This window comes from Nyctibius grandis, chromosome 11, assembly GCF_013368605.1.
Source record: "Nyctibius grandis isolate bNycGra1 chromosome 11, bNycGra1.pri, whole genome shotgun sequence".
Lineage (NCBI taxonomy): Eukaryota > Metazoa > Chordata > Aves > Nyctibiiformes > Nyctibiidae > Nyctibius > Nyctibius grandis.
Genome location: NC_090668.1, coordinates 25,781,398 through 25,809,031, shown reverse-complemented (window position 1 = coordinate 25,809,031; position 27,634 = coordinate 25,781,398). Strand labels below are relative to the sequence as shown.

At 41.6% G+C, this 27,634-nt stretch overlaps 1 protein-coding gene across 4 annotated transcripts in view; it reads right to left on the bottom strand.

The window, feature by feature from the left end:
- The window catches only part of MAP2K5 (mitogen-activated protein kinase kinase 5), a 134,516-nt gene that overhangs the window by 50,525 nt on the left and 56,357 nt on the right, over positions 1-27,634 (bottom strand). For 3 of the 4 annotated variants that reach the window (XR_011048940.1, XM_068409968.1, XM_068409969.1), the window contains exons 13-16: positions 24,015-24,063; positions 16,614-16,687; positions 15,633-15,683; positions 11,951-12,022 (exon numbers count right to left, since the gene is read on the bottom strand). Coding sequence is in view for 3 of the 4 variants with exons in the window: in XM_068409968.1 (XP_068266069.1) it covers positions 11,951-12,022; positions 15,633-15,683; positions 16,614-16,687; positions 24,015-24,063 (246 nt within the window). In the remaining variant the exon portion in view is untranslated. The remainder of the gene's footprint in view (positions 1-11,950; positions 12,023-15,632; positions 15,684-16,613; positions 16,688-24,014; positions 24,064-27,634) is intronic. The other variant, XM_068409970.1, reaches the window with a different exon arrangement.

Here is a 27,634-nt window from a genome sequence, read left to right as displayed (position 1 = left end):
CTTTGCTGATAATTATCTGCGATGAACAGGTATTGTACAGCACGCACTGAACTCCCAAAGTCCTTCCTTAACTGGCTCAGAGTAAAATCTGGGTTATAGAGCTGAGATTTGCTGCCTTATTGGTGTCAAACCCAGGCAGGAACCTGCGAGTGGGATCTGGAGGGAGACCATGGCACCCACAAAAAGACACTTCATCTTGCCTTCAGATCTACTTTCAATTGCACATGATATCAACTGGATGTGTTGTCCACACTGCTGTATAAGTCAACTGATGTGTTACTAAAGTATCTGCTACTAGGAGTATTAGACCCAACAACAATACTACTGTTCCCATAACTAATAAATATTCCACGATGAATTCTTCGTACAAGACTTCAGGTTTTCCCATTTGGTACCTGAACCTTGGAAACAATTTCAGCAAAACACAACCAGTTTAAGTTATTTTGTCTACTATTCAGTGAAGTACAAGGGTTTTCAGAGAAGACACAAACACCTCCGAAAGGGCACTCAGAGCAGCTCTGTTCTGACCTGCTTTCTGGACAAGCCCACCTCTCTCCACAGTTTACAGAGGAGCCATAGTCAGATGAGCTTCTCTACTCTGCAGTTAACCTTCACGAATCTTGCCCTTACCAACTTTCAGAAGGGGGCTACCAAGAAGGTTATGGATCCACCACCACCACTGATTTGCCTGCATGATAAAGTAGGTATATTCACATCAGACTGAGCAACAGCATCAATGGTGAAGGTCTAAGCCATCATGTCACGTACTGCAAACGCTAAACCACACGTCAGTGTGGGTGAAAGGCCTCTCATGGCATCTGTATTGCCACTGATATTTGAGCTCCTCAGTGCCACGGTTACTTGACCTCGCCAGATTGCAGCTGAGGCAGCTGTGCCAACCTGTGATGAAATTTCAGCCTGGCCAACAGCACAAAACTACCCTAAGTACAAACAACAAGGCATAGACGGAGCTGTAGCAAAGTGGGGAAGTGATGGGGCAAAGACTAGAAGACATACTCGAGCCTCCCCAGCACAGGAAAAAGGTCATGAAAAGGTAATACGCAGAAGCTGACAGCATGAGTGGAAGCATCCAGGCAACAGCAGAGATGACTCTGAAAAGTCACCCCAATCTTTCCTAAATACCTCATCAGTGGGAGTTTGCATAATGACTGAGAAGGAGCCACGGTGGTCTGCTATACCAGTACGGTGTTGACCAAGGACCCCTACTAGCAGTAACATAACAAAGCAGAGCACAGTTTTCCTGAGATGTTTCTATTGTGTCACTCATCCCTCTGAAAGCTGTGATCTGCTTGTAGGCTTCCATTTGGGGATCGTTGTGTTTGGTTTGTAAGACCAACACCTACAGAACGTAGAATCAGGCTTACAAGAGACACTGGAATAGGGAACAACATTAAGGTGACAACACAAGCAAGATCTCTTCAGGTTCTCCAAAGTGACATAATTTAAGCTAACTTCCTCCTCTGGGTTTCTTCTGTGCTTTGTCTTCCAGGTTTGCCTTTAAGGCTCAACTCTTCGGGGTGATTTCTGCCTTTCAGTTTTGTTTCTGGTGCAGCGTTGAGCTCAGTGCTGCTCTTTGCAGCAAATTCATCCTTGCAACAAACAAACTTGAGCTAAGCAGGCTTGATCACCGTCCTTTCTATCACTTGTGTCTGGGTCACAGCTTCTCCCAGCTCACAGAGTCACTCCAGTCACTCTTTGATGGCAGGCTTTGAAATACACTGCTAAATAGTTAAGCAAAGACCCTACATTTTCTGTCATGCTCAGTCTTAAGGTCCAGGAGCTAATAAAACATACAAAGCAGTGCCCTTTTTCATCTTCTTTTGGGAGGACCATCCTTAACTTCCAAGAAGCTGCTCAAGATCCTAAGCAGCACTGCTGCTGTGATAGCCTATAAATGCCATGAAAGAAACCTATAAATACCAACCACTTTTCCATGAACAGAAGTAGAAGAAAATCTGATTTTTTCCAATGCCTACTGACTTAAGAACAGTCATTACAATAGCTATAGATTTGTAGGAATGTAATAGTTATCCCACTGCAGAAGAAGAAAATTATGGCTATACGCACAGGCATCATTCTGCAGATCTTATTTAAGCAGAAAAACCACCACCACCTCGATGATGACTTCCAATGAAGCATTTCCATTCTCACTGACGATTCCTCTCCCTGACCACCACACGCCTCAGCAGGGGCTCCAAAGGCAGCAGAATAATTGGGGAAGGAGCAGTTTTCTGCCAGACGTAAGTACGGGGTGTATAAATGAGCTTCGAAGAATATGAAATGGATCAGGAATAAGTTGTTTGGGGGCTGTTAAAAAAGAAACACGTTTCTCAGTGAAGCTGCTCCTTGACTGAGAGCTGCAAAGCAACACGGCCATGGGCAGATCACGCGCCAGTCCTGCATCCCCCGAACCATCGCTCGATTCATCTAGTCCGAGTTGTTTCCTCCCTGCAAGATTGTCAAGGTATTATAAATTAAGAAACTTACCAAAGAGTATGTAATCTTCCCTGAAATAGCCTGCAGATATGTCACTGTACTAAATGTGTTTCAGATTTAATGAAGCTTTAATGTCCTTTTTAATTTTGCCTGTTTCTGTATCACCAGGGGTCGAGCAAGGCAATCAGCACTCAAGAGGGTGGTTTGGTTTAAAACTAGGAAAAACTCATTTGCTTATGAGTTGCACTGTATTTTCTTAATTAAATTTACTAAGTAAAATGGTTTAAGTTCAGCCAACCAGTGACCTCTGTATGTAGATTTAGATTTATAAATAGCGTCACAGTTAAAGAAAAAAAAAAAACAAAAACCAAACAGATTAGAGCTTCACTAAAGGGATTTTCATATTCTCCATCATCTATCTCAAGGAAGTCATAGAAACATGTGCAGCACAAGCCCAGTGCAGGATACAAAAAAATGTAAACTACCAAACTAACACGCTGTCAAAAACTTCTCTGCATGTACAGGATGAATCTCAGCAACCTGCAATTTTGTTTTTAAGGCATTATAACAAAAATACAGTATTTCCATTCACACTAGTTAGGGTCGGGAGGTGCCTGAACTCTCTGTACTGAGCAGCCATAGGAAGGGCTGGACAGCAATTCTAACCTGTTCTCAAATACAGACATTTAATGTGCAGATATGTGAACACAAAATTAAAATAACTTGTAGAAATAACGTCATTAATTTTGGAACGGAAAGCAGAAACCCAGAGATCCTCACTAACAACCCGCTTTACCTACATCACTCTTTACTCGCCTGCCTGTATATCGTTAATAAGAATTACAACAGCTTGGTCCGTATCCTGCTCAGAAAGTGACTGAGGGAAGCAACTTCAAAACATATTTTTAGGACACTCAGGCAATAAAGTCTCCCAGTTAGATTATTGTCTGTGTTGTGCAAGTTGTTTTTTAATTTACAGTTATGCTGAAAAGCACGGGATGTTTTTATTCTTAATTTAGACACATTCCATGTTTCTCAGCATAACTGCAAATTGAAAATAAGCACTTACAATATCGCTAGTGATCTAGCTGAAGGAGGACTTTAGAGGCTGAAATGTTCTAAAATTTGTTCTTAATTACCTTGTGCACATTTTACACAATTAAATTTCCATCTAAGGATTTTGCATTTAGATTGTGCACTGCAGTTAAACCCTCATTTTATGGAAAAGCAGCCGCCACTTCGGAACATTCAGACACAGGAAACTTTAAAAATCAGACTTAACTACTGGATAACATAAAATTCCCCAGGTGAAATTTCATTCCAAGATCAATTTATACATTCCTAGATAGATGGCTTAAAATCACCTGAAACTCTGCAGGGTATGGACCTTAATAAATATTAAATACCTCAAAAACTACTCTAAGATTTTTCTTTCCTTCTAATATCAATTTCACTGTCCTCTTATTGCACGGTTTAAAAAAAAAAAAGAATCCAAAAGGATATAACAGCAATTTACCAGCGTTAAAGTGCTTCTGAGGTTAAACTGACAACAAAGAAGAACAGAAACACAAAGCATCTTGAAGTAGGGTTTCAATTAAATGTGCAGGATTTAGTAATGCAGGCCGAAAAAAAGAGTTACAAATTAATTTAATCTTCTGCCTATAGTTTGCAGCTGCACTCCGAAGTGTCTGGGGCTTAAGAACAAAGCCTTGAAAGGCCTCGGAGTGAGGAAAGCTTCAATTTTTAATGTATAACGCCATTAGCTGATAACTTGTGGAATCTGCGACCCCTGCGGAGGGGCATAAGCGCGGGTAACAGAGACTGATGAAGTGACATATTTGTTCCCGTCTAGGACTATGAGGAAGAAGGTTATTACTAATACCGTCAGGCCCAACAGAAATATGCCCTAATAACCTTTGGGACATTCCTTGGCTTGAGCAGATGAGTTCGAGATCTCTCTACATAAAATATATTAAAAATCAAAGCCTAATTCACCTTAATTAAAGATAATTAGTTTCACTTTGACTTCTTTTAAATATGAACTATAGCAGATGCACTGCGAACTAAAGACTGCAGACAATCAGGATTAAATTGCACATTTCTTCCTCGCCACAAATCCCTTATATTATCAGGCTTTTACCGCTACGTCTTCAAAGGTGTTGCTCAGAATAGCAGCGCCTTTTCCAAAGGGAGAAAGGTGGACGCGGGCCTTTGAGGGCCAATCTAGGGCAATTGTCAGGTGCAAAATTTACACAAATGGTCCATAAAGATCAATGAGACTACTTGTTTGAGCAGAGAGGCTTCCTGCTTATTTGTTTGCTGGATTTAGATTCAATACTTAAAGGGAAAAAAAGATGTTAAATTTGGAAGCGCAGCTCAACTTCAGCTGTTCTCCATCTCCACTGGCACGAGAGTTCATCTGCCCTTACAAACCAGTTAAACACTAGGGAAAGGCAGACTTGACCAACAAACATTTCTAAATTTTGACTTTTTCGAAGTAGAAACACACAGTATAAGAACAGGGAGCATTAATCTATATTACATAATCCTATATATTACGAATACACCCTTAATTTTCTCCTCCTCTACCTACAGAGGTAGAGAACTGGATTATTTATTTCGCTGCCGCGCAGCCGGCCCACAGCGGCCTAAGAGCAATCGCTGAGAAACATGATACATTGAGGTCTCAACCCGCACAAACTGTACCTAAACTTCCACTTTATTGCAGCTTAGTTCACAATCTTCACCTAATATAGGGTTACATCCCAGTGCAGCAAGCGGATAAATCATCCTGGAATATTACTCTGGCTAAGTTTAGCTGTGAGTGGAGCATATGTGCTTCCAAGTCACTGAAGCAAAGGCCCATAAAATACACTAATTACTGGAAGTTATGGTCACTGAGTGATTGATAGCGCTCTGCGAGGCAACTTCCCCGTTTTCAGCTATTCTGACGGGCCTCCCCCACCACACGGCAATTATTAATTCATGACCCAACCCTCAGGCACTGGCACCTTTGCTTCTAATGCCGCTACCACAAAGATCGTGGTGTAGCTGGACATTGTCTGTCTTCATCCTGGTGGCCGCTGAAGATGGCAGAGGAGGAAACAGAGCTAACGGCCACTGCTTGGAGAAATCACTCAAAATAGCTCAATGGGGAGGAAAAAAAAAAATCTAGGCCAGCTTTTTCCTAAGAACAAGTTTCTGACATGCATAATTCTGTACAGAGTGATTGAAACTACATAAATACTCCACGGTAAGAACAAATCAAGTCATTGAGCAAAATTCTGTGGGTGTTACAGCCACACTCAACGGCTGAGCAAAGCCTGCAAGGATTTGTCCACTCCAGTCACCAACATCACACTACGTAAAGTCCTTAAAAACACAGAGTAACAGGATGAGGCTCATTGCAAAAAAAGCACTTTCTATTTTCTTGTTTTCCTCAATCCTAAATGAAAGATGTCTGTTACTAAATAATCACGCCTACGCAATTATCAGTGGTCCAAGCTGTGAGACCCAAGGGCTCAAGGCACGAATCTGCTCCCAGCCATACTTCATAAATCAAAAAAAAGGCCAGAAACGAATAATTTTCTCCATAAAGTTGGTTCCTTTTCAGGAAGGGTCTGGCCAAGGGCTGAGGCCACAGAAACCAGCACTGCCCGAGGCCCTGGTATTGGGAGAGAGAAGATGTCAGCCCACAGAGATGGTAATCCAGTATTTGCAGAAACACTTGGTTTAACTTTTCTCTAATCTTAATATTATCTAGAGCGATTTGCAGTGACAAAGTAAACACCCATCACATCCAAGCATTGCTAGTTATTAGATTGCTGGGCACAGAAGTGAGGCTTGTTTTTTTTATTAGTTTAGAGAAGGCTGGAATTCAGTAAGGAAAAAAAAAAAAAGAAAAAGAAAAAAAAGAGGAATTTAATACACATCATACTGTATCTACTGAAATGTGCCCAGATCCATCCAACGCATTCATTTAAGAACTTCTTGAATTCTCAGTGTAGGAATGGGGAAATCATGCTCTTCTCATGTTTGCTGAATGACCACCTCATGCCTTCTGCTACGAGCCATTCTCAGTGCCTCCACCAGCACCAGCGGCATCACCATGGCAAGGCCTTTCCCAGTCTCTCCAGTTTAAACAAGCGAAATAAAATCCTGCTCATTCCAAGCACACAAAAAGCAAGGACAGTCCAGTAAGAACTGCCACTTGATTGGAGACTCCTCGCTTCAGCCAAGTATTTTGTTACAATACCAAGACTCCTGCTCTGCATGGAAATTTAACGCAAATTCTCATTTCCCTTCTAAGCTTGACCCTTGCCATCTTCTAATGGGCTATTTTAATTAATATTCCTCCTGCCTCTACTCAGGGTAGCTTTTGACACTGTAGGTCACTGCATGGTTCATGTCTGCTTCCTGCAGTCACACACACATTCACAGTTGCCCCATCATGATTGTACCCCTTTCTACCAAACCTTCACCAAGTCTCCAGTGCCACTATAGAAACTATGCTGTACCACCAAGCTTCAGGTCTCAGGTTTCCCCCCAACATCTGTCTACCTGCTATTCTTTAGGTAAGGGTGTAAAATTAATGAAAGATGAACCATAATGTCCACACACAAGTGAAATCCTGCAGAAGACGAAATTCTGCAGAACTTCCTGCAGATCAGCTCACAATCTTGATCTTGAACCGTTACCAATTCAAAGCTGCTGATATGTGATACTGATCACATATTTTAGACTCCTCAAGAAAAATTCTTCTGAAACCTCCTCTCCTTGACCAGATTACATATACGTGAGTCATTACAAGAGTTTTATGCAGTGAAACATCTTCAAGATTGAAGTGCTTTACGAGAATCATCTTAAAGTAGAGCTCCTTCTCTTGTAGCACCCTCTTCAAACATGTTCCTCCTCTTTGCCTTCATGGTCTGAGTGAGCTCTTCTTACATCTCCTCTGTGCTCTCAACTTAAGTGTGCTGAAGAATCTACAACTGCATAATGCTGACATTGCATGCAGTCAGTGTTAAACCCACTCAAAAGAGATGCGTGTGCCTGAAATACATGATGCAAGGCATGTTTGTTGTATAGATACTGGTGTTCCTATATATGGGAATGCACACAAATGTTGAAAATCTGTCATATGACTGCTTGAAATGTTGCTTAAAACAGCATCTTAACACAACTGTCACAAACAACAAGCAACCCTTGAAAGCTCTTGCAAATATACAGATAACAGAGAACTCTGGTGAGCAGATACTCTCATTTTGGGAGTTTTAAGGACTTCTTTCTAACATTAGAACTAATAGACAAACTCCTTTTACCTGAAGGAGAGAACATGGATAACCTTTGAAAGCAAAGCTAATTTTAAAAGGAGGCTTGAAACACAGAAAAGCAGCTGTTTTTCTCAGCAGAGGACAGTGGAAAGTTGTCACGGTTTAAAGAGAGACCAGGTTGTCGTACAAAAGAAGGTGCAAAAAGGTATCATTAGCCAAGCACGTGAGCTCATATTCTACTTCCAAAACTTACTCGCTTTGTGGCATAAGCAAATCACTTTAATTTCCTGCGTTCCCATATAATATAATACCAATTCTATCTGTAGATAAAATGAGCCCTGGATCTTCTGGCAAAGATCTGCAAGCCTATACTTTGCCTCAACAAACAGCTCAGATCACAACTCCATTCCATTCTCTCCTCAAAACTCCCTTCTCCTCACCTATAATCTCCCCACGATATGTAGTAGACTCTGGTCCTCAGTATAGTTTTGAGAGCATGCCAGCACTCCTCAGCAGGCAGCTCTGAGATGGCAAAATCCAGGAGAAAACCAAGAAGCAGGAGGACCTGAGAACACACCAGCCCTACAAGGTCCCACCAAAGCTCTTCTCACCCAGCTCCTTGTCTCCTACCGCAGTCTCTTATCCCAGGAGAAGCGGCTCAGCTAAAGGCAGACCTGCTCCTCAAACATCTCCACCAAAAGGCATCACTGGCCAAGAACGCTGCCTATCAAAACCCAACAAGATGTATTTTATCCCATTTTGGATGCTTCAAAGTTCACTTTTGGATAGCAGCCATGCAAGGCAGGATTAGAGTCATGTTGGAGAGTAACAAGAAGTGTTAGGCAATCTCATTTATCCTCCTGGGCAGGGCACAGCTCTTGGAGGGAGATGGAATAGCTTACAGAGCACATGCAGTGCTCAGACTCAGCCCAGTCAGCCTGGAGTGTATTTTATGACTGAGTTAGAGACCCCTGAAAAACAGCTTTTATAATGAAAACGCTGACGCAGTCTTCAACGTAGTGACAGCAATGTCATCGGTTTAAATTGAACTTGCTTTGTCAACCCAACAGCGCTTAAATAAAACATCTAAAAACCTCACGAAAACACACAAGCTATATGTGATTAAACACTTTTTAAACAGTTTTACAGATTATGTATTAAATTTAATTCACTTCAGAAAATCCTGAAGATATACAAACTCAAAGAAACTGAAAGAACAATAATTAAAAAAGCTAGCAGCATTTTTTTTTTTAATTTTTAATTTATTTTTTATTTTTGGCAAAGGGAAGACCGAGCACCCTCAGACACCTCAAAAGGAACAAGAACGCTCACCACCTCTCAAAACTTAGGTGGTACCCACATCTCATACTTTTCACACTCTGCTAGCAAGTTTTTTGGGGCACTTTTCTTAACGTTCAAAAGTAACAGTCCAGTTTCTCATTACACATAGCTTTGCAGCAAAGAAATCCAAGACATTTTAAAGGCTCCAAAGAATATGAGAAGATTTACTTAGCTGCTATTTCTTATTATCATACGTCAGAACAGCCCTTACTAACTTGGTCCCAACATGCCATTCATTTTAAATTAACTGTGCTAGCTTGACGTTGTAGGGATTGGAGTATTACACTACTAAGTGGAGTTGATTTTAAAATCCTACAGCAAATGCTAACTTCCCTTTTTAACAGTTCCATCCACAAGAGCCTGGGTGTCTCCACTACCAATCCCCATGTCAATAGTGTGTTACTTTAATGACAGTGACCTTGTGTGGCTCTTTGAGCATCTTCTTCACCTTTTTTGAGACATCTTTCTAAGCCACTGTCCTTGCTTTCATCATTTAACACATCACTCAAACCACTTCAATAAAACAGCGATCACGTTGAAGAGGGGTCTCGGAGGACCGGATGACATACCAATTAACAAAGCACACAGAACCACATTGTTTTTTGTACATTTGGTTCAGAAGACATCCGTGGAAAGTGAGACAGAAAAAAAAAAAGTTGAGAAGCTTTAAAAGAGGAGAGTAAATGCAAATGAAAGGAGTTTTCCTAACATTGGTCAATATAATGCAAAATTCATCCTTCAAATCAAATTCGCTACGAGTAATCCTAAACTAAACTCCAAATATCTTCGTCTATGTGTGAAATCAGCATATTGCTGCTGCACATTAAAATACAGCTTTTATTCAGCAAAGGAATCCGTAAACGCTTGTCGCTCCATTCCGCCGTGAATCAGGAAGAACACAACGGTCAAGTCTTAATGCAACAGAATCTCGTTTGAGCCCTTTCTTGGCTAGATTCATTTACAGAGTGCATGAGTACGTCCTATATCTCTCCCCAAATCGTGAGGGCTCTCCAGCACCACAAACCATTAAAATTTGCAGTAAAACAAATTAAGACAACTGCATCCCCTGTGACACGTTAAAGTATGTCAGTGTTGTAATTCAGAGGTAGTTTCAGTCAGACTCTGGAGAAGATTTACAAGATCCGAATGCAATGATTCAGCATTAAGTATTTTCAGTTTGGTTAAAACTGATTTGGCAAGGAATTTATTGTTTGAAAACATAACAATAGTCTCGGATAACTTTCAGGCTACAAAATGGGAAATTTGCCTAGATGCAGAGGGCCAGCACCAAGATTACTTATCTTCTATCTCATCTTCTGCTAAAAACATCAGTTGCACTTCACCAAAAGATACATTCAGCTTCACCTTAATGATACCATATTATACCAGAAGAGAAGGGAAGGGCACCTGTATTTTTTAGTTAATCGTATCACACCTTTGTCAGGCTGTGCAAGAAATGATGCAAGTCATCGATGGTTTGAATGAGCTGTTGTTAAAGGAAGAAACAACTGCTCCAAGCAGAGGGAAGTTCTTTCACGGGACTGTCCTTGAGCTGAAAAACTCTCGTGAGAGCTTATTGTTTGAGCTGTCAAGGTTACAAGGGTTTCCAGCTGCAGCTGGCTTGTTTGTGGCCAGCCAAGGCCAGCGTGAAAAAGGCTACGTGAACATACCCATACCATACGTGGTCACCACCAGACCAGAGCTACTTGTCCCTTCTCCCAGACCAGATCAAGCCAGATCTGATTTTACTGGTCAAGACACGATCATGACACAAGTATTTCTACTCAACTTATACGCTCTAGGTTATCTTTCCTATAAACGACCATCCATTTTTATAAAGTCATTGAAATTCATGTTTCTCAAAATATCTGACGAAAAAAACAACCTTTTTCCTGAATCAAACTTGACCTTGTTCTGACTAAGCCTGCAGAAAGCACGGGCTCTCCTGAACGACTGCATTGACGACCACATTGGCTTTGAGCTGCTTCATTTTCACAGAATCAATCAGGTTGGAAGAGCCCTCTGGGATCATCGAGTCCAACCATTGCCCTGACACCACCATGGCAACTAGACCAGGGCACTAAGTGCCATGTCCAGTCTTTTCTTAAACCCCTCCAGAGATGGTGACTCCACCACCTCCCTGGGCAGCCCCTTCCAATGGCTAATGACCCTTGCTGAGAAGAAATGCTTCCTAATGGCCAACCTGAACCTCCCCTGGCCAAGCTTGAGGCTGTGTCCTCTTGTCCTAGCGCTGGTTGCCTGGGAGAAGAGGCCGGCTCCCACTTCACTACAACCTCCCTTCAGGTAGTTGTAGACTGCAATAAGGTCACCTCTGAGCCTCCTTTGAAAGTCTTTGGTAAGACTTTCTCCTGCATGAAACTGTGTTTGTGAGAAATCTTTCCAAAAGCCCTTGTGAACACTTAAATTCAAACACTTTATTTAATCACACAGGGAGAGACCCATACCATGGCGCAAATATTTCTGCGAAGACTTTGCAAGGCCATTCATCAGCTCAAACTTTGAATCTGCATAATGCTATTTTAACCCTAATTAATAGCAACACAGAAACACCATCATCTTCAATCCCAGAGGTGTCGAAAGGATGCTGAGGCATCCATGTACCAGGCCCTACTTCTCACTCTCATACGGAGTTTTATTAGAGGGTTTAAGATGTTACATGGTTTGTACAGAGGCTCTTTGTATCTCACCAAACTGAACGCAGTAAGAACAAACCCATTCTAAATACAGCCAAGAAATTTAGCAATAGTGAAAAGCATGCGCATATAAAAGAGTATCCAAAGACTGCATTAAAATATCTTGATGTTAGATTTCATTTGATTCTTGCAACGTGCACATGAAAGCGATAGATATTCGCATACCTCCATGAAGGAAATCCCTAGACTCCAAACGTCCGAATGAATTCCATACTGTTCTCCTGAAATCCGCTCAGGCTGCAAAGAGATGGAGAGAAACACCTTCTTGAGCTTAGCAAACATACCTACTTGTTCCACAAAAGCTAGCCCAGGGCAACCAAATCAACTGAGAAGATGAGAAGAAGTTTAAAGCTCCTCAGCTAATGTGGCAGAGAGCAAATCTACTCTTCAAACGTGACTTATTGACTTATTTTTGCCTCTTCTGCAAGGGCAAAGGACTTGCTTATGCTCAAGACTTGTGGCCACGCATTGCTACGCACCTTGTAAAGCTGGCTTTGGCATTTGAGTTTGGGCTGGTTTATCCAACAAAAAAAAGCCAACGGCTCGCACGTGCGCGGCAAAGCGTGAGGTCAAACTGTGAGAGTTCAATGGTCTGTACATCTACCACCAAGGCCAGGCACGTTAGGAAAAGAGACTCCTGACGTTGAGTCAAGGGCTTGGGGAGTAACTATGGTTTAAAAAGCAAAGTTATTGAAGCCAAAAGAATCAATGAAGTCACATGCCAGCTATTTTATTTTATATACTGTTTAATTTCATTTTTGACCTGTAGGAAAAAAAAAAAGACTTCACTCAAAACTATTAATAGCAGTTTAATGCCTCATGAAATAGAATGCTGTAAAATAGAACTGCTAGTTTTTACTTGAAAGCTACAATTTAAGCATTTCCAAGGTCAAGTACAGCATGAAATGTAACAATAAAAGGCTCCATGAGACTCCTCTCCCCACTGTGCTGTTAATGCACCTGTCTAGCCCAACCACCTACGAAGCGCTGGCTGTATTTTTAGTCTTTAATAATCCAGAGACCTTTTTTAGAAAACAAACTCCCAAATTAGCGCCAGTCCAACGTGTTTTCAGATGTTTACTCTGCACTGCTAATCCCAGGTCAAGAGCTTTTAGCGCAGCGTGAACGTTAAGTAAAAAACACCGTGCTGCCCATATTAAGGACAGCCTTCCACAACTGCCATAACCTAAAAAAACACCCCAGAATGTAACTGGAAGAAAATCTTTTTGACTCAGTCTCGTTTATTTTGAACTGAACAGTGATCCAAAAAATCTTATTTATTTTTTTTAAAGTTCATGAAGGCTTCATTAAGTATAGTTAGCCTAGGTCAGCGTATCTTAGAAATGTTTGCAACAGCATCATATAGGGTTGGGATTTTTAAGCATCTTTTCATACTGACAAAGATCCTCATAAAGATAATAGGTAAGCAGCAAAAAAATGTACACTGACACATACACCTGCCTTTATAACACAACACGGTGCCGGCCATCCCAGCCATGGAAAATAAGAATAACACATGTGGAAAGTAAAGTGTGCAACACAGAGATCATCTTAAGGATACACAGCTCAAAAATATTTTCTCTTAAAAATTTCTATAACTGGTTACTTTCTTAATCCAAAATTTTTTTCTGTATAAAGAGGTGATAAAAGGATTTTACAGAAAATGTATTTTTGTTGGAAATCTTAATTTCTCAAACAAAAAGCTTTTTTGCTTGTTTATTTGAAACAGAAACCTCAATTTTTTAATGGTTTCAAACTGACTCGCAGTCTGCCAAGTAGGCAGACAAACCAAAGCTTATGACCTTCATTATTTTCTGATGACTAGACTATAAATTTGATGACCACAAATGACTCATTCAGCAAGCAAAACAATTTTAACACAAGAAATCAGATCGAGTACGTTTTAGCTTAAACTTCTCTTTTTTCAATTAATAGACGACTGCATCACATTCATCCATAAACAATAAGAAAAAAAAGTAATTTGTTTAATGTACACCTGGGAAAGAGAAGAGTAATCTTGAGTTGTACCCTAAAAGCATAATACAATTTAATTCTCAGACCTCCTTAAGACCACTCTAAGAGTAACAGCTGAGTTGGAAAAGTTGATTAATTTGAAGCTCTTTATTTGTCTGAATCGCTTTATTCCCGTTCTTTTAGAAAATGGAGGCACAGAAACCAGCAGGCTTACTAGTGAAAGTGGTAATATGTAAGACCAGATTTTTTTCCCTCTTTTATTTTTTTTTTTTTAAACATTTTTCTGCACACAATATTCTGATGACACAGGATAGCCCAAGTCTTTCTAGGATGGTGACATGAGTGTTTCAGAAGCCACATAATGAGTACACCTCGAGTAGAAAAGCACTTAGCAAACAAATGGACACCCTGGTCTGCTTTCTTCTTACAAGAAAGTAAGAAAAAATACCTGAAAGCGATAAAGGTCATGGACTTCTCTCTCCTCTTTTCTGAGGTTTGAAAAATACAAGTATCAACCACTTTGTGTGGTTTACACCTTTTTTTTTTTTTAAACAAGCCGAACACTTATTTTTTCCTCATTAATATTACGATATAAGTAGTTTGCTGAAAGAATTTTAATGGCCAAAAAATGAAAGCCAACAGTTAACACACCGCTCTAAACTGAAGCACTGAAGTTTTCACATCTGTTAAATGGAGAACTAAAATTATTCAAACTGATCTAATGGAAAACACACGCTAACTTTTGGAGTTGACTTTCAGACCGGCTCTCGTCACCAGATGGATCTCAATGACATGAACACTACATGCCAGTCGCCAGGGCAGCTAGAACTGCTAAACCCAAACCTCAAGCGTTCCCCCAAACGATACAGCTTTAGCAAGGCGTTGCTTTGATCTGAAAACGATGGGAATTTATGCTTTAATGTACAGAAAGAGGACACAAGTAGTCTCAGCACACCAAGCATTCTGACCAAAATTTATACAGAGAAGTGAAACGTACTGATGATTTGATACGTGTGGTATTAACATTATACAATGTGTTGGTTGGAAAGGACCTCTAAGATCATCAAGTCCAACCATTAACCCAGCACTGCCAAGTCCACCACTAACCCATGTCCCTAAGACATCAACATGTCTTTCAAATCCCTCCAGGGATGGTGACTCCACTGCTTCCCTGGGCAGCCTGTTCCAATGTTTGATAACCCTTTCAATGAAGAAATTTTTCCTAATATCCAATCTAAACCTCCCCTGGCACAACTTGAGGCCATTTCCTCTTGTCCTATTGCTTGTTACCTGGGAGAAGAGGCCAACACCATATACAAAGGAACATGCAATTTAATGCCCTAATATTATTAGTCCAAATATTTTTAGCTCCACATTTCCATGGCAGCTTCACATGGGAAACACCCACACAGGTGTTTAGCTACCAAGAAGCCCATGAGATGTCTGCACACATCGAAGTGCTTTATGAACTGCAAGCTCAGAGCAGCGGTTCCCAAACCACTGTCAGTGGTCTGCAAAGAGCCGCAGGCTACCAGTGGAAAACTGTTTTTTTTAACGTTGAACTGGCTCTCTTCTTTGTTCTCAGTTGTTACAATGCAGTAAAGGCAACTGAAAGTAAACGAAAACCACTTTTCCAGTATTACCCTTCCCTATCAGCGAGAAGCGCAGTTGTCACAGAGCACAGACAGGGAGTGGATCTGCCAGACAGTAAAATGGAGCTGTTTTGTGGCACGCACAACGAAGACACAGCTTATGCTGAGGATAAGGAGAGATGAAGTTCGAGAATTGATTTAGAAGACACTCTGCATTACACAGAACGAGCCTGTGAACAAATACTTCTATTTAAATGTTATTCCTGCATAAATCCACTTACCGCCATATAAGCATTTGTTCCAACATACGTCTTGGCTATAGAATTCACCAGCTATCAGACAAAACAGTCTGTTAGAACAATATAAAGATAATGTGGAAATAAAATGGGCAATTATTCCTCATTTAACCTACAATCATCATTCCTATAAATCAACTAAAAATTATGTAAAAGGGAACAAATTTATCTGCAAAGGCATTAAAAATGATTAAATCTCTCTTTGGTTCGGAATGAGAGTCCCAATTTAAACAAGCACTGCATTACAGTTTATGGCAGATAACCTTAAACAATTCTGTTAAACAGGATGCTTATGGCTTTAGTACCCCAAACTAGTCTGATATAAAAAGTCAATTTGAAAGTAGGATTGAACGCACTCATTTTTCAGTCAGCTGGCTCAAGATGTGAATAAAGCCACATTCATCACTTGAATGCAACGAGCGCTAAATACGCTGGAGGGACAGCAGACTCTGACAACTTATAATACAAGGCTGACCTTCTCTTCGGTCCTCATGTTTGGCTGAGAGTAAAGGTGCTGAAATTCAAATCAACATCACAGCAAGCTCATGGGTCACTATCAGAGAAGTTCTCCAGGGAGGCCCAAAATGGAAATTAATTAAAATTTGTGCTGCACATTGTAAAAGCCCACCACTATTGTTACTCCCAATATTAATTTTTATTGTGGGCCAGTTGGGCTCCCCAGACACATCTCTCGTTCTGCCCTCCCTTTTGTCTGGCCAAAACGCTTTCATATCAAAGCTGCATATCAATGAAGTTTGCTATTCGTAAGTAGTAATTACAATATCAGCAGTTTTTACTGTCATTAAACAATGAACAATCATATTGAGATGAAGAAAAGTCGCCCAGAGATTAAAAATGAATAGGGCTGTCCCAGCAGAGGGGAGCTTGCTGTGGGGCTGTTTGTCTGGCAGCCAGGTGATTTTGACATTAGAAAGAGAGCGGGCAGAGATCTAAAGGGGGAATTACCTGCGTGCTAACCCCAAAGTCACACAGCTTCACCTGGCCTCGCGTGTTCACCAACATATTAGACGGCTTCACATCTGTTCAGAGAACAAAACTGGATTTAATCTATGTGATCCCAGATACGTATACACAGAGATCGTTACGAATATTGACATGACAGACTTTAATAGGAAATATTTTAAAGATGTTATTTCAAAGGCAACCTCTGGTTTGTAAGTCAGGAGCACAGACCTCTCAAATGCTGATAATCCATGTTATTAAATCACAGAATCATTTAGGTTCGAAAAGACCCTTAAGATCATTGAGTCCATATCTGCAGGTGACACCGATCTGGGAGGGACAGCAAGGGCCCTGAAGGATGGCACCTAGGATTCAAAGTGATCTCGACAAACTGGACAATCAGACTGCAAAAATAAGATGAAATTCAATAGGGACACGTAGAAGCACCACATTTAGACAGGGCTTAATCAAGTGCATAAATATAGGATTAAACAACTGCCTGGAGTGTAGGCTGGAGCAGGTCTGCAAAAAAGGCGCTGCAGATTGTGGCATGAAGTGGAAATGACAGCGAGGGAACAAACTCTGTCACTGGACAGTTTAGGAACAAGCCAAAAGCAAAGGTGCAAATCGTGAAGCCTGTTTCAGTACCAAGGGACAGCTGGGCTGACCTTTGAAGGTTCATCCCAGCCCCCGTGACACAGCAATTAACCCTGCCTCCCTCTTCCCTAACAGCTCTCCCTTAATTCCAGGTAGTGACAAGAGCAGAATTTAATATTCTATAAAAATTACAAATATAGAGCATCCCCTACAAACACCTGCATATAGGAACAACCCCCTCTGATGCCAAAAGAAGTTGGTACTTCTGCTGCGTGCTGCAAAATCGCCGTGTGAATCAACTGCTGAACATCCAGCCTGAGTGTAGTGCAGGAAACATCGAGCATCTTTCTGTTCCAGGGACGCCAGTCGGGAAGCATAATGTGTGCATTAGGGCCTGGCTTAAACTGGGGAAGATTAGAGCGCAGTGGCTTTGCGTAATCACTGCTTTCTTCTGTCAAAATGGATTAAAAGCAACAGCTTGTAGCTTTGCCTTCTTTAAAAGTGAACACTAGTTGGGTGCAGATGGATGAAACCCGACTAGAAAAGAACCTAATTTTGTTTATCATTAAGTTTGCCTTTGTTTAGCAGATGTTTTCTGGTACCACAGTAGCTTGCTTCATTTGTCTCTGTAATGTAGAAATGTATAACCTCAATTAACAAGCTGATTAAATGCTTTCCTATATTTGAGCTAAAACTCCAGTTTAAAAAAGGTGAGCATTCAATAGTATGTTATATAGCTTAAGTGGATCTGTATGTTTTAGGTTAGGTGTCAATACTGATGATATGTTTTGCAATTTTCCCCGAAAACCAAGAGAAAAAATAGTCACAAGTGTCTCCATCATGTTACAGCATCGACAGACTCAGTTTGAGTATCGTGAGCTCCATTTCACCTTTAGGAATTCAATCTGTACGCTGCATTTTTGATGGATTTTTACCTATCCCTCTGCCTCAGGTGATGAGACAAAACCCCGCTACAGAGCGATCCACACAGTCACAAAATCTCCCATACACTTCCCAATAATGTTTTAGGAATACGTTTTCTAATTAAAACTTCAGGGAGACTCAAACATGCGCTTGTGGCAACGCGCGAAGCAGCACCCTGCTCTCGGGTGTCGAGTGACTTTGCTAAATCTAAGGAGACATGCCGAGGACATCAGCAGGCTCTATCCTGAATCCCAAGAACAGCAAGTTGCACAGTAATCCTGTTTAACCTTCTTTCTAAAAATATGGCAGCCAACAGAGCTACCTCGTTACTAGGCTCGCGCTCAGTAACGAACTAAACAGCAGATGCAATCACACACGCAGAAAATACCAGATTAATGACATTATTTTTAACAAAGCAAAAATCCTTTCGCTCCGAGTGGAGGGTCTGGGAAGGCAGAAGGAAGCTCCAAGCGTGGAACACTACAACCTGACGGAAAATGATGACGAGGCAACATGCACGTAGCCAAATTTTCTTTCTACAAGGACTCAACCACGTCATGAGTTCTGAGGAAGAGGCAGGATGTTCTCCAAGTGCAGCCCACAAGTCCTTGTTCCCTTAACGCGACCCACCAGAGGAAACCACCACGCCACACTTGTTCCCTGTCCCACCAGGGTCACAGAATCACAACCAGGTTGGAAGAGCCCTCTGGGATCACCGAGTCCAACCATTGCCCTGACACCACCATGGCAACTAGACCATGGCACTAAGGGCCATGTCCAGGCTTTTCTTAAACCCCTCCAGAGATGGTGACTCCAGCACCTCCCTGGGCAGCCCCTTCCAATGGCTAATGACCCTTGCTGAGAAGAAATGCTTCCTAATGGCCAACCTGACCCTCCCCTGGCCAAGCTTGAGGCTGTGTCCTCTTGTCCTAGCGCTGGTTGCCTGGGAGAAGAGGCCGACTCCCACTTCACTACAACCTCCCTTCAGGTAGTTGTAGACTGCACTAAGGTCACCTCTGAGCCTCCTCTTCTCCTTCCTCATTGCTTGATCCTGAAATCCTTCCACAAACAGAACTAAAAACAAAAAATAAATCCTAAAAGAAAAAAGAGATGGGGGTTCAGCCTGTTAAGGAAGGGAAGCCTACACAGGCTGGGGACTCTACTGAGCAAGTGCAGCCAAACAAGCACTGCTAAGAACAAATACTATCTGTCCTTGCAGCAGAATTTAAATAGCACCACAAGTGGGGGATTTAAGCAAATATTTGCTATGAATTCCAATGGTTGGGTTAGTTTCCTCAAGAAAAAAAAGGAAGTGACAACCCCAGAAAAAAGAGTCACTTCACAAAATATTTCACATTGAAAGTAGGGAGAAAAATCACCCCATCAGTAAATTAGCCTTTTTGTTTCATAAACTCCTTCAGTTAATGGGTTAAACATTTTTTTTTTTTTTGGTTTTGGAAAACAAATGTGCATAAATAATGTTCTGCACCATCTGCTTGTGATTAATATTACTGTTTAGAAGTGAAAGAATTTAAACAAGAGCCAAAAGGGGTCATTATGCTCCCATTACCAGTGCTTGCTTAATACAAATGATTTCTATGAAGCATCATTACAGAGGATGAACAAGTCCTCTTTGTGATGTATCTGCCGAAGTCGTTTCACCTCTCTGCAAATAAATGGGACCTCCAAGCTCTCACGTACCAGTAAACAGAACTGCCAGACGTTCGGCTTTTTGAACACCAAACATTTCGGTCAGCTTGTTTTATTGAAAAGCAAATAGATTAATGATGGTGGGGAAAAAAACCCACCCGATTTTTAAAAGCTGTCTCTTGACTTTCTCCATCTTTTAAAACTATAAACCCACAACACGCTAGGTGCAAGGGAGCCAAGAGATACAAAAGCACAATTTGAGCTGCAGACAGCTCACAGAACGTTGCTGTTAACAAAGTGAAGCCGCTGGAAGAATGAAAATACTCTCTTGGCATAACAACCTCATCAGCACGCGTTTTGCAGAGGCCAGGATTATTATTTTTAAATAAGCCTAACTGGTCCATGAGCGTTTATATACATATATAAACACAAGTACGTATGTATATGTATACACACACCCCCCCCCTAGTCTTTTTGTTTGTGCTTCATTAGCACTAGTGCTGATTAATTCTCACAAAGTCAAAAAAGCAACGGGAAAAAGTCAAATATGCTGCTAATTTTTGGTGAAATCCTCAGCAGACTACGGTTCCTGCCGAGAAGATGGGAACACTCATTGTCCGCGCTGCACAAGCGCTGTCCCTACCAGCCAGCTCCCCTCTGCTCCAGTTAGCTCAGCCTCACCCACCACAAACCAGAAAACACTTCCAAAACTCCGACACAAATGCAAAACCTAGTCAGAAACTATGATAAGGTCCCCAAACTGGCCCCCAGGACACAGTTATCACAGAATCACAGAATCACTCAGGTTGGAAGAGACCTCTGGGATCATCAAGTCCAACCGTTGCCCTCACACCACCATGGCAACTAGACCAGGGCACTAAGGGCCATGTCCAGTCTTTTCTTAAACCCCTCCAGAGATGGTGACTCCACCACCTCCCTGGGCAGCCCCTTCCAATCGCTAATGACCCTTGCTGAGAAGAAATGCTTCCTAATGGCCAACCTGAACCTCCCCTGGCCAAGCTTGAGGCTGTGTCCTCTTGTCCTAGCGCTGGTTGCCTGGGAGAAGAGGCCGACTCCCACTGCGCTACAACCTCCCTTCAGGTAGTTGTAGACTGCTCTAAGGTCACCTCTGAGCCTCCTCTTCTCCAGGCTAAACACCCCCAGCTCCCTCAGCTGTTCCTCGCAGGTCAGACCCTCCAGACCCTTCACCAGCTTGGTCGCCCTCCTCTGCACTCGCTCCAACACCTCAACATCTTATATGTATATATACATGCTAATACAGATCAGTACAATTAAACACAAGCAGGTAACATTTATTTCATACATTTCCTTTAATAAGGAGGTGTGAACAGAGGAAAACACACCAGATAAAATGCATACGGTCTATACTTATTCTTGAACTTAACAGATTTTGGTTCGTCTTTATACAAACTTTGACTTTGTACATGATTAGACTTGTTTAATTGCTAATTCTGTTTTAAATCTAAGTTAATTTCTCATTACCCTTCCATTTCTACTTCTTATCCTCTGGGGAAAAGAGCACACTTATCATTGGGACATTCTCACATCTTCCAAAGGAGTGGGGTAGGTGTTAATCTTATGTTTATGTTTGATGTGGGTGTGATGACTATGACTACAGCTTCGGGTTTATTAATATGCACGGCTATCACCTCATTAGTTGCGAGGTTTGTTTTGAAGTTAAGCTGTAATATTTGCTGAAATCTCTGATCGGGAATAAAAGACTTGCTCATTGTTTGTTTCCTTTGCTTTAATCCAGGCTCTAGTCACAAACCAGCTTCTCCACGATGATTGCTTCTCCACCTTCGTTAGCACCACGGTGGAAATTCTTGACTCCTTACCCTATGTGAGCTTCCCACACGGTCTGACAGCAAGAAAGTCAGGGTTATATTTTCTTTCATTTACCTCTGATGCATTAAAACCAGCAGACAGCTGAAGATTACTTTGAGAAATAGGATTCTTCCTTGCGTTGCATGACTCTGCATCCATTTTTAAGACAGAGAAGTACACACACATGTTCTGTATCTTAAAAATGGGCACAGAGTAACACTGAAAACCAATCCCTTGAGGAAATTCTGCCGAACCCAGAATGCCAGTTACTCCCTCCACGGCATTTTGCAGTGCTGTCCTCACCTTGGCCAATCTAGCAACAGACTAAGGCCAGAAAAACCTGAAGTGTGATAAAAAAATCAGCTTCTGCGCTTTTCTTTAGACCGCAGCAAGGACCACACATAATTCATCAAAAATTCAGAGCTGCTCTTCAATCAAGGCCATGAAACCCACGCAGAAGGGGAGGTTTTGTTTCACTGGCAAAGCAAAAATCAGACCCAGATTCTAAATTTACAGCAGGAAAACAATAAAACGCTACAGTCATAGTATTTATGCTTGACTACAATGCTCTCTCCAAATCCCATTCAGTAGGTGGCCAGAATCTTTACTGAAAAAATTAAAAAAAAAAAAAAATCAAATCTGCTTTTTCTTTTTAGGTGTCATAAAAACACAGCAAAGACTGTGTGGCCAATACAGAGTGACACCCAGTCACGGATGCTCCAGCTGCTTTTTCTTTTATATTTATTCTGACAATCGCTGTGGCAGCTCTGGCATCTAGACTGCTCATCCTCCTGCTGCGAGTGGATGGAGCTGATAAATCTCTGCATCTGGCAACGTTCAGGCTAGTAGGTGAAATGTTTAAAGCACCATCAGAACTGAAGCCTCCTTGGTAACCTGTGCCTGCACCGAGTTGGTCGCGGACTCTGGGTTATTTCTGTTCTTTTAATTGTGTCGCACACACCAGCAGCCTCAGCATTTCACTCACCCTCTAATCGGGGGTAACAAAGCCAAGAATTTACTCGATCTCTACTCACTCTTCTGGCCATGGCCCTCTTTCTCCCACCCAGAGAGAGCCTGTGCTCTCCCAGGAAGGAGATGCTGTGAGACCGAGGAGGAATCGAAGCCGCTGTCCTGTTGCACAGCTGCTCGCTGGGCCACTACACGAAGGCAGGATCAATCTCCTCCTCCACTACCAACTCGCTCTCCACAAAAGCCTCAGCACAGGCTGAGCCCAAGCTCTACGGAGGGGCAGGACCTCAATACATGCTGGTAATTAGTGTTTCCTATCAGCCTGTTCTTCCCACTCAGTGCACAGATTTCTGGATGACTCTCCAGAGGTGCCCGACACCTCACACTGATCACACCAGGACTCTGGGTCCCTTACCCAGGCACTGCTCATTGCTCTGCCAGAGACTCCCACCTTCTCCTCAGCCACTCCAAAACCAGGCGCCCCAGAAGAAATGCTCCCACCTATTTGGTCTGCAACTTAAAATTTCCTACGTGTCTCTCTACTTTACCCTTCTCTTTCGATCACAAATGATCTCTGTTACTGCACGCTCCAACTGTGCACGCGGGCTGAGTGAGCAGATGGGTTAAATTAAACACTATTGTTAGCAACATTAGGAACCAGCGCAGTTACTTTCAGACACTTTAGAAACATTATAAATGTAATGAGTTTCTCTCTTTTTTTTTTTTTTCCACGAGGGGGTGGTGAAGAGGGAAGGGCTTCTTTGTTCTTTAAACAGCATTTTCCACTGTTTCCAACTGACGTTGGTTTTGCAAGTTCTAGTATATCTGAATTAACTTACCACAATAGACACATTTTTTAACAAAATGTAATGACATTAAACAGCAAGAAATAAATGAAAAGTTTAAAAAAAATACAGATTAGCTTCAAAACTCCAAAATGGCTTATGTCCAAGCAAGTTTAAAGTTTTTTTAATTATTCATGATCATGTCAGAGGACAGCGGGCCACTATCTTAGAGAGCTGCGACTCTCGCAACGCTTGTGGCTGTCACGTGAGATTTCTGAAGTACATAAGGAAATCCGTTATCTATCTTCTATTTTTAATATTAGTCAAACATCTGATTTTCCTTGCTGATTTTTCCACTGGGCACCTGTTTGCAACCCTAAGCATCTAAATCTCTATAAAATTAATTACTCTCTTTAGTCTTTTCTTCGTAGAGGAGGAGGGAGGGCAATAAAAGAGAACAGCAGTAAAAATATTTTATCAGAAAATCTGCAAGGCTAATGAGTAAGATTCATTCTGCATTACTCCACTGGAATCAAACCAGATATTAGTATGGTCTCCTGTCTCTGTAGAAAACGTTGTTAGAATAAAACAATGTGGTATTTCATTGGAAAACAGAAAACATGTTACTCACCTCTGTGTAAAATCTTTAGACTCCATAAATAGGTAAGGCCTTTCACAACCTGAATTTAAAAGAAAAAGCAACAGCACATATTAAAGATTCCTGGTAAGAAACACTACACATCTCAGCTGGCGTGAGTCGTTAGAGACACGAGTTCCAACGAAGAACGGAGCCAGGACCATGGAAAGGGGAGACAGAGCATCTTTTCCGAAGGGATCACAGGACACAGATGAACCTTTGCTGCAAACCTGCTGCAGACTACACGAATAAACTTCTTCTGAGGATCCGTATGTTGAAGTCAGTTGGGCTTATACTCAATCCCTGTAGCCATTTCAATGTATTTTTAATTCACCTATCTTCGCTGGGGTGTTAATGAAAGACAAAGTGCATAATGATTTGTCTTCTTGCAACAAAAGAAACCCAGTCAAATAAGAGGCAAGAAAATAAATTCTCTAACTGCTTCTTCTACTTCATCTTCCCTTTCCCTTTCTTTCTGTTTGGGCCATCTGTACTTTTTCCTCCTTTCCTTCCCATGCTTTTACTTACCCAGTGCAAATGCTGAACATTTATTCTTGAATTTATTCAGTATCCCTCACCCTGGACCAAACGCAAGCCCTTCTGTATCCCATAGCCCCCCTACAATTAGGACCCGTACAAGATAAGAACTGGGGCAGACTTTGGCCTGCTACTCCAGAATTTGCTCCTTCTACTAGCTAAACTGTTAAAACCAAATTTAAAACCCTGTTACTCCAGTACTACATTGGAATGCCCTATGTATGAGATGCATTTTAATGTAAATTCGCAGGCTGTGCATCTGTAGTATGAATGCAGGTGTATTTCCCAACCCAACCACCCGTGACACCTCCTTACACCGAATACATCCATATGGCTCAGATCTGACAAGATCATCGCTGGATCCAACTGCTGCTCTGTTAATTTTCTATATGCAACATGATTTTAACAGCCCCAAATTAAACAAGCTGTTCAGGCAACTCCCTAAGAAAGCAGTTGGGTATTACGAGTTACGCTCTCTGCAGGTTTTGTTTCTGTGAAGTAATTAAACCCCAATACTTCTTGCATTTTTAACATTGTAATTTTCCCCCTAGATTTACTACTTCTACAAGCCCAGAGAACTAACAAGATTCAACAAACATATTTCTACTACTGCTCACTTTCTACCCAACCCATCCCTGCTATCTCAGCCAGCTTTTTTAACAGAGAAAATCTTTTTTATAAAGCTTCCATCTATAAGATGACATTTCATTCATCTTCCTGAGACCCTTTGTGCATCTCCAGAACAATAAAGCATTTCCGACGTTTGTAAAGTTGTAGGAGTTTTTCAGACAAAACAATTACACTCTTTTCATTGTCCGAGTAGACTGAAATGAAATTACTTCTGTTACAGTGATCAAGCAGAAGTGCTAAAAATATTACACAGCCTGAAAGCAGACAGCGTAGTAATTTTCAGCCTTCCTATTGGATTAGAAACTCTTTTTAAAATTTATTCTGTAACGAAAAACAACGTTAGTGGAATCTGAATCTCTTCTGTAAAGCAAACAATGATTCCAGATCCCCAGTAAATTGCTTTAGGTGGCAACTCCTCAGTGTTAAACTCGCACTCCATACCCAGCTACCTCGTGGCCTCAGATGGTAATTACCTGTAACAAAAGGCCTTAGTCAAATTCTGCCTGCCCAGCGGTGTGGCCTTGCTCACGTTAGCCTTTCAAAAAGCAAAACGGGGGAATTCTACTTACACAGCATTTTGACATAAGAAGAATAGGAAAAAAAAGAAGTATTGATGCAAAAATAAATAAAGGGAGTGCAACATTTCAAGTTTCCTCCAATGGTGAAAGCAATTTTGAGAATAGTAAGCTGCTTTGATTATTAAACATCTATTTAGTCTATTTAAAAGCTTTAAAATCATTATAAAATTATTTAATTTATTTTAAAGCATGTGTTCATAGAAAAAAAGGAAATATTTCCTACAGAAAAAGAATCAACATCTGTGAGTTAAACGTCTTTATTATGGAACACGTGCTGAACAAGCAGTTATAAAAGACACAATATTAAACAAACTCTCACATTCAGATTCTCTCAGCATCAGGGTACAAAGGAATGAAAAGAGTTTCTCCCTTTATCCTGGGCTGCAAATATGCTCACAGGAGCTCCCCAAAGAGACTAACGTAGTGTAAAGTACCGTTATTCACTTACCTCACATTTACCTATTAGGGAAGGAGTCTTTAGGTATTAAATATTATTCTAAAACGGTGCTGGAAGAGAGTATCTTTTGATGGAACATCTAGCAGGAATTATTGGTATTCAGTAAAGCAGGTTTTACAACAATGACTTGACAAAGCCTTGACACAAAAAGTACTTCTACCTGCTGTCAATCACTCACTCTCTTGACAGTTCAAGTGCACATCCTTTCAGGGAGAACTTCAATCAACATTAGCACTCAAAATACAGTGCACAATGTCACTGCTTCAGAAATTGAAGTGAAAATAAATGTGTGAAGTGGCAAGCAAAGGTAGAACAGATTTTACATCGGCAGACCCAAATAAGTACATATCAGCATGAAAACAGGAGGAATCACAACATCACTTTGGGGTTCCCAAGATATACTTTTCCTTTGGAAAACCCCACCAGCCCTTAGCACAAATAAAGAACACAAGGAAAAAGAGAGATTTCCTCTTCTCGTTGACACTGTCTCATACAGGCAACCAGGATGAATTTTATGATGAAGTTAGAGATCCCTCCAGCTTTTTGGGGACCCAAGCCTTGGCAGAGTCCACCTCTCTCTTACGACTTTATCTTGCCCCTGATAAAACAGTGCTTCTCTGCAGGCCCCAAACGTTTTCCTCCTTTAAGGATTTCTTTTCACTGCCTTGCTTTATTTTCAGCATTCTGTCTTTCAGCCTCAAACCTCCCCTGCCTCTTTAGTCCTCAAAAAAAGAACCAAGAGAAGAGTATTGCACTTGGCAACACATTCCTGCTATTTCAGCTTAAAAGCTGATTGTCCATCACAATTAATGGTGATCACCTCTTCAATGAGAAATGGATAACAGGAATGCAAACGAACGCTACGGTGTACTGACTACATGTGTATGCTACATGGCTCTGTGATATCCACAGAATGGTTAAGGGTTCGAAGGCACCTCTGGAGATCATCCAGTCCAACCCCTGCCAACGCAGGATCACCTAGGGCATGTTGCACAGGGTCACGTCCAGGTGGGTTTTGAACATCTCCAGAGAAGGAGACTCCCCACCCTCCCTGGGCAGCCTGTGCCAGGGCTCTGGCACCCTCACAGCAAAGAAGTTTTTCCTCATGTTCAGATGGAACTTCCCATGTTTCAGTTTGTGCCCGTTGCCCCTTGTCCTGTCGCTGGGCACCACTGAGAAGAGTCTGGTCCCCTCCCCTTGACACCCACCCCTGAGATATCTGTAAGCATTGATAAGATCCCCTCTCAGTCTGCTCTTCTCCAGCTGAACAGCCCCAGCTCCCTCAGCCTCTCCTCATAAGAGAGATGCTCCAGCCCTCTGACCATCTTTGTAGCCCTTCACTGGACTCTCTCCAGTAATTCCTAAATCCAGTCTACTTCTCAGCAGACAAGGGTTCACATCAGAAAAAATAC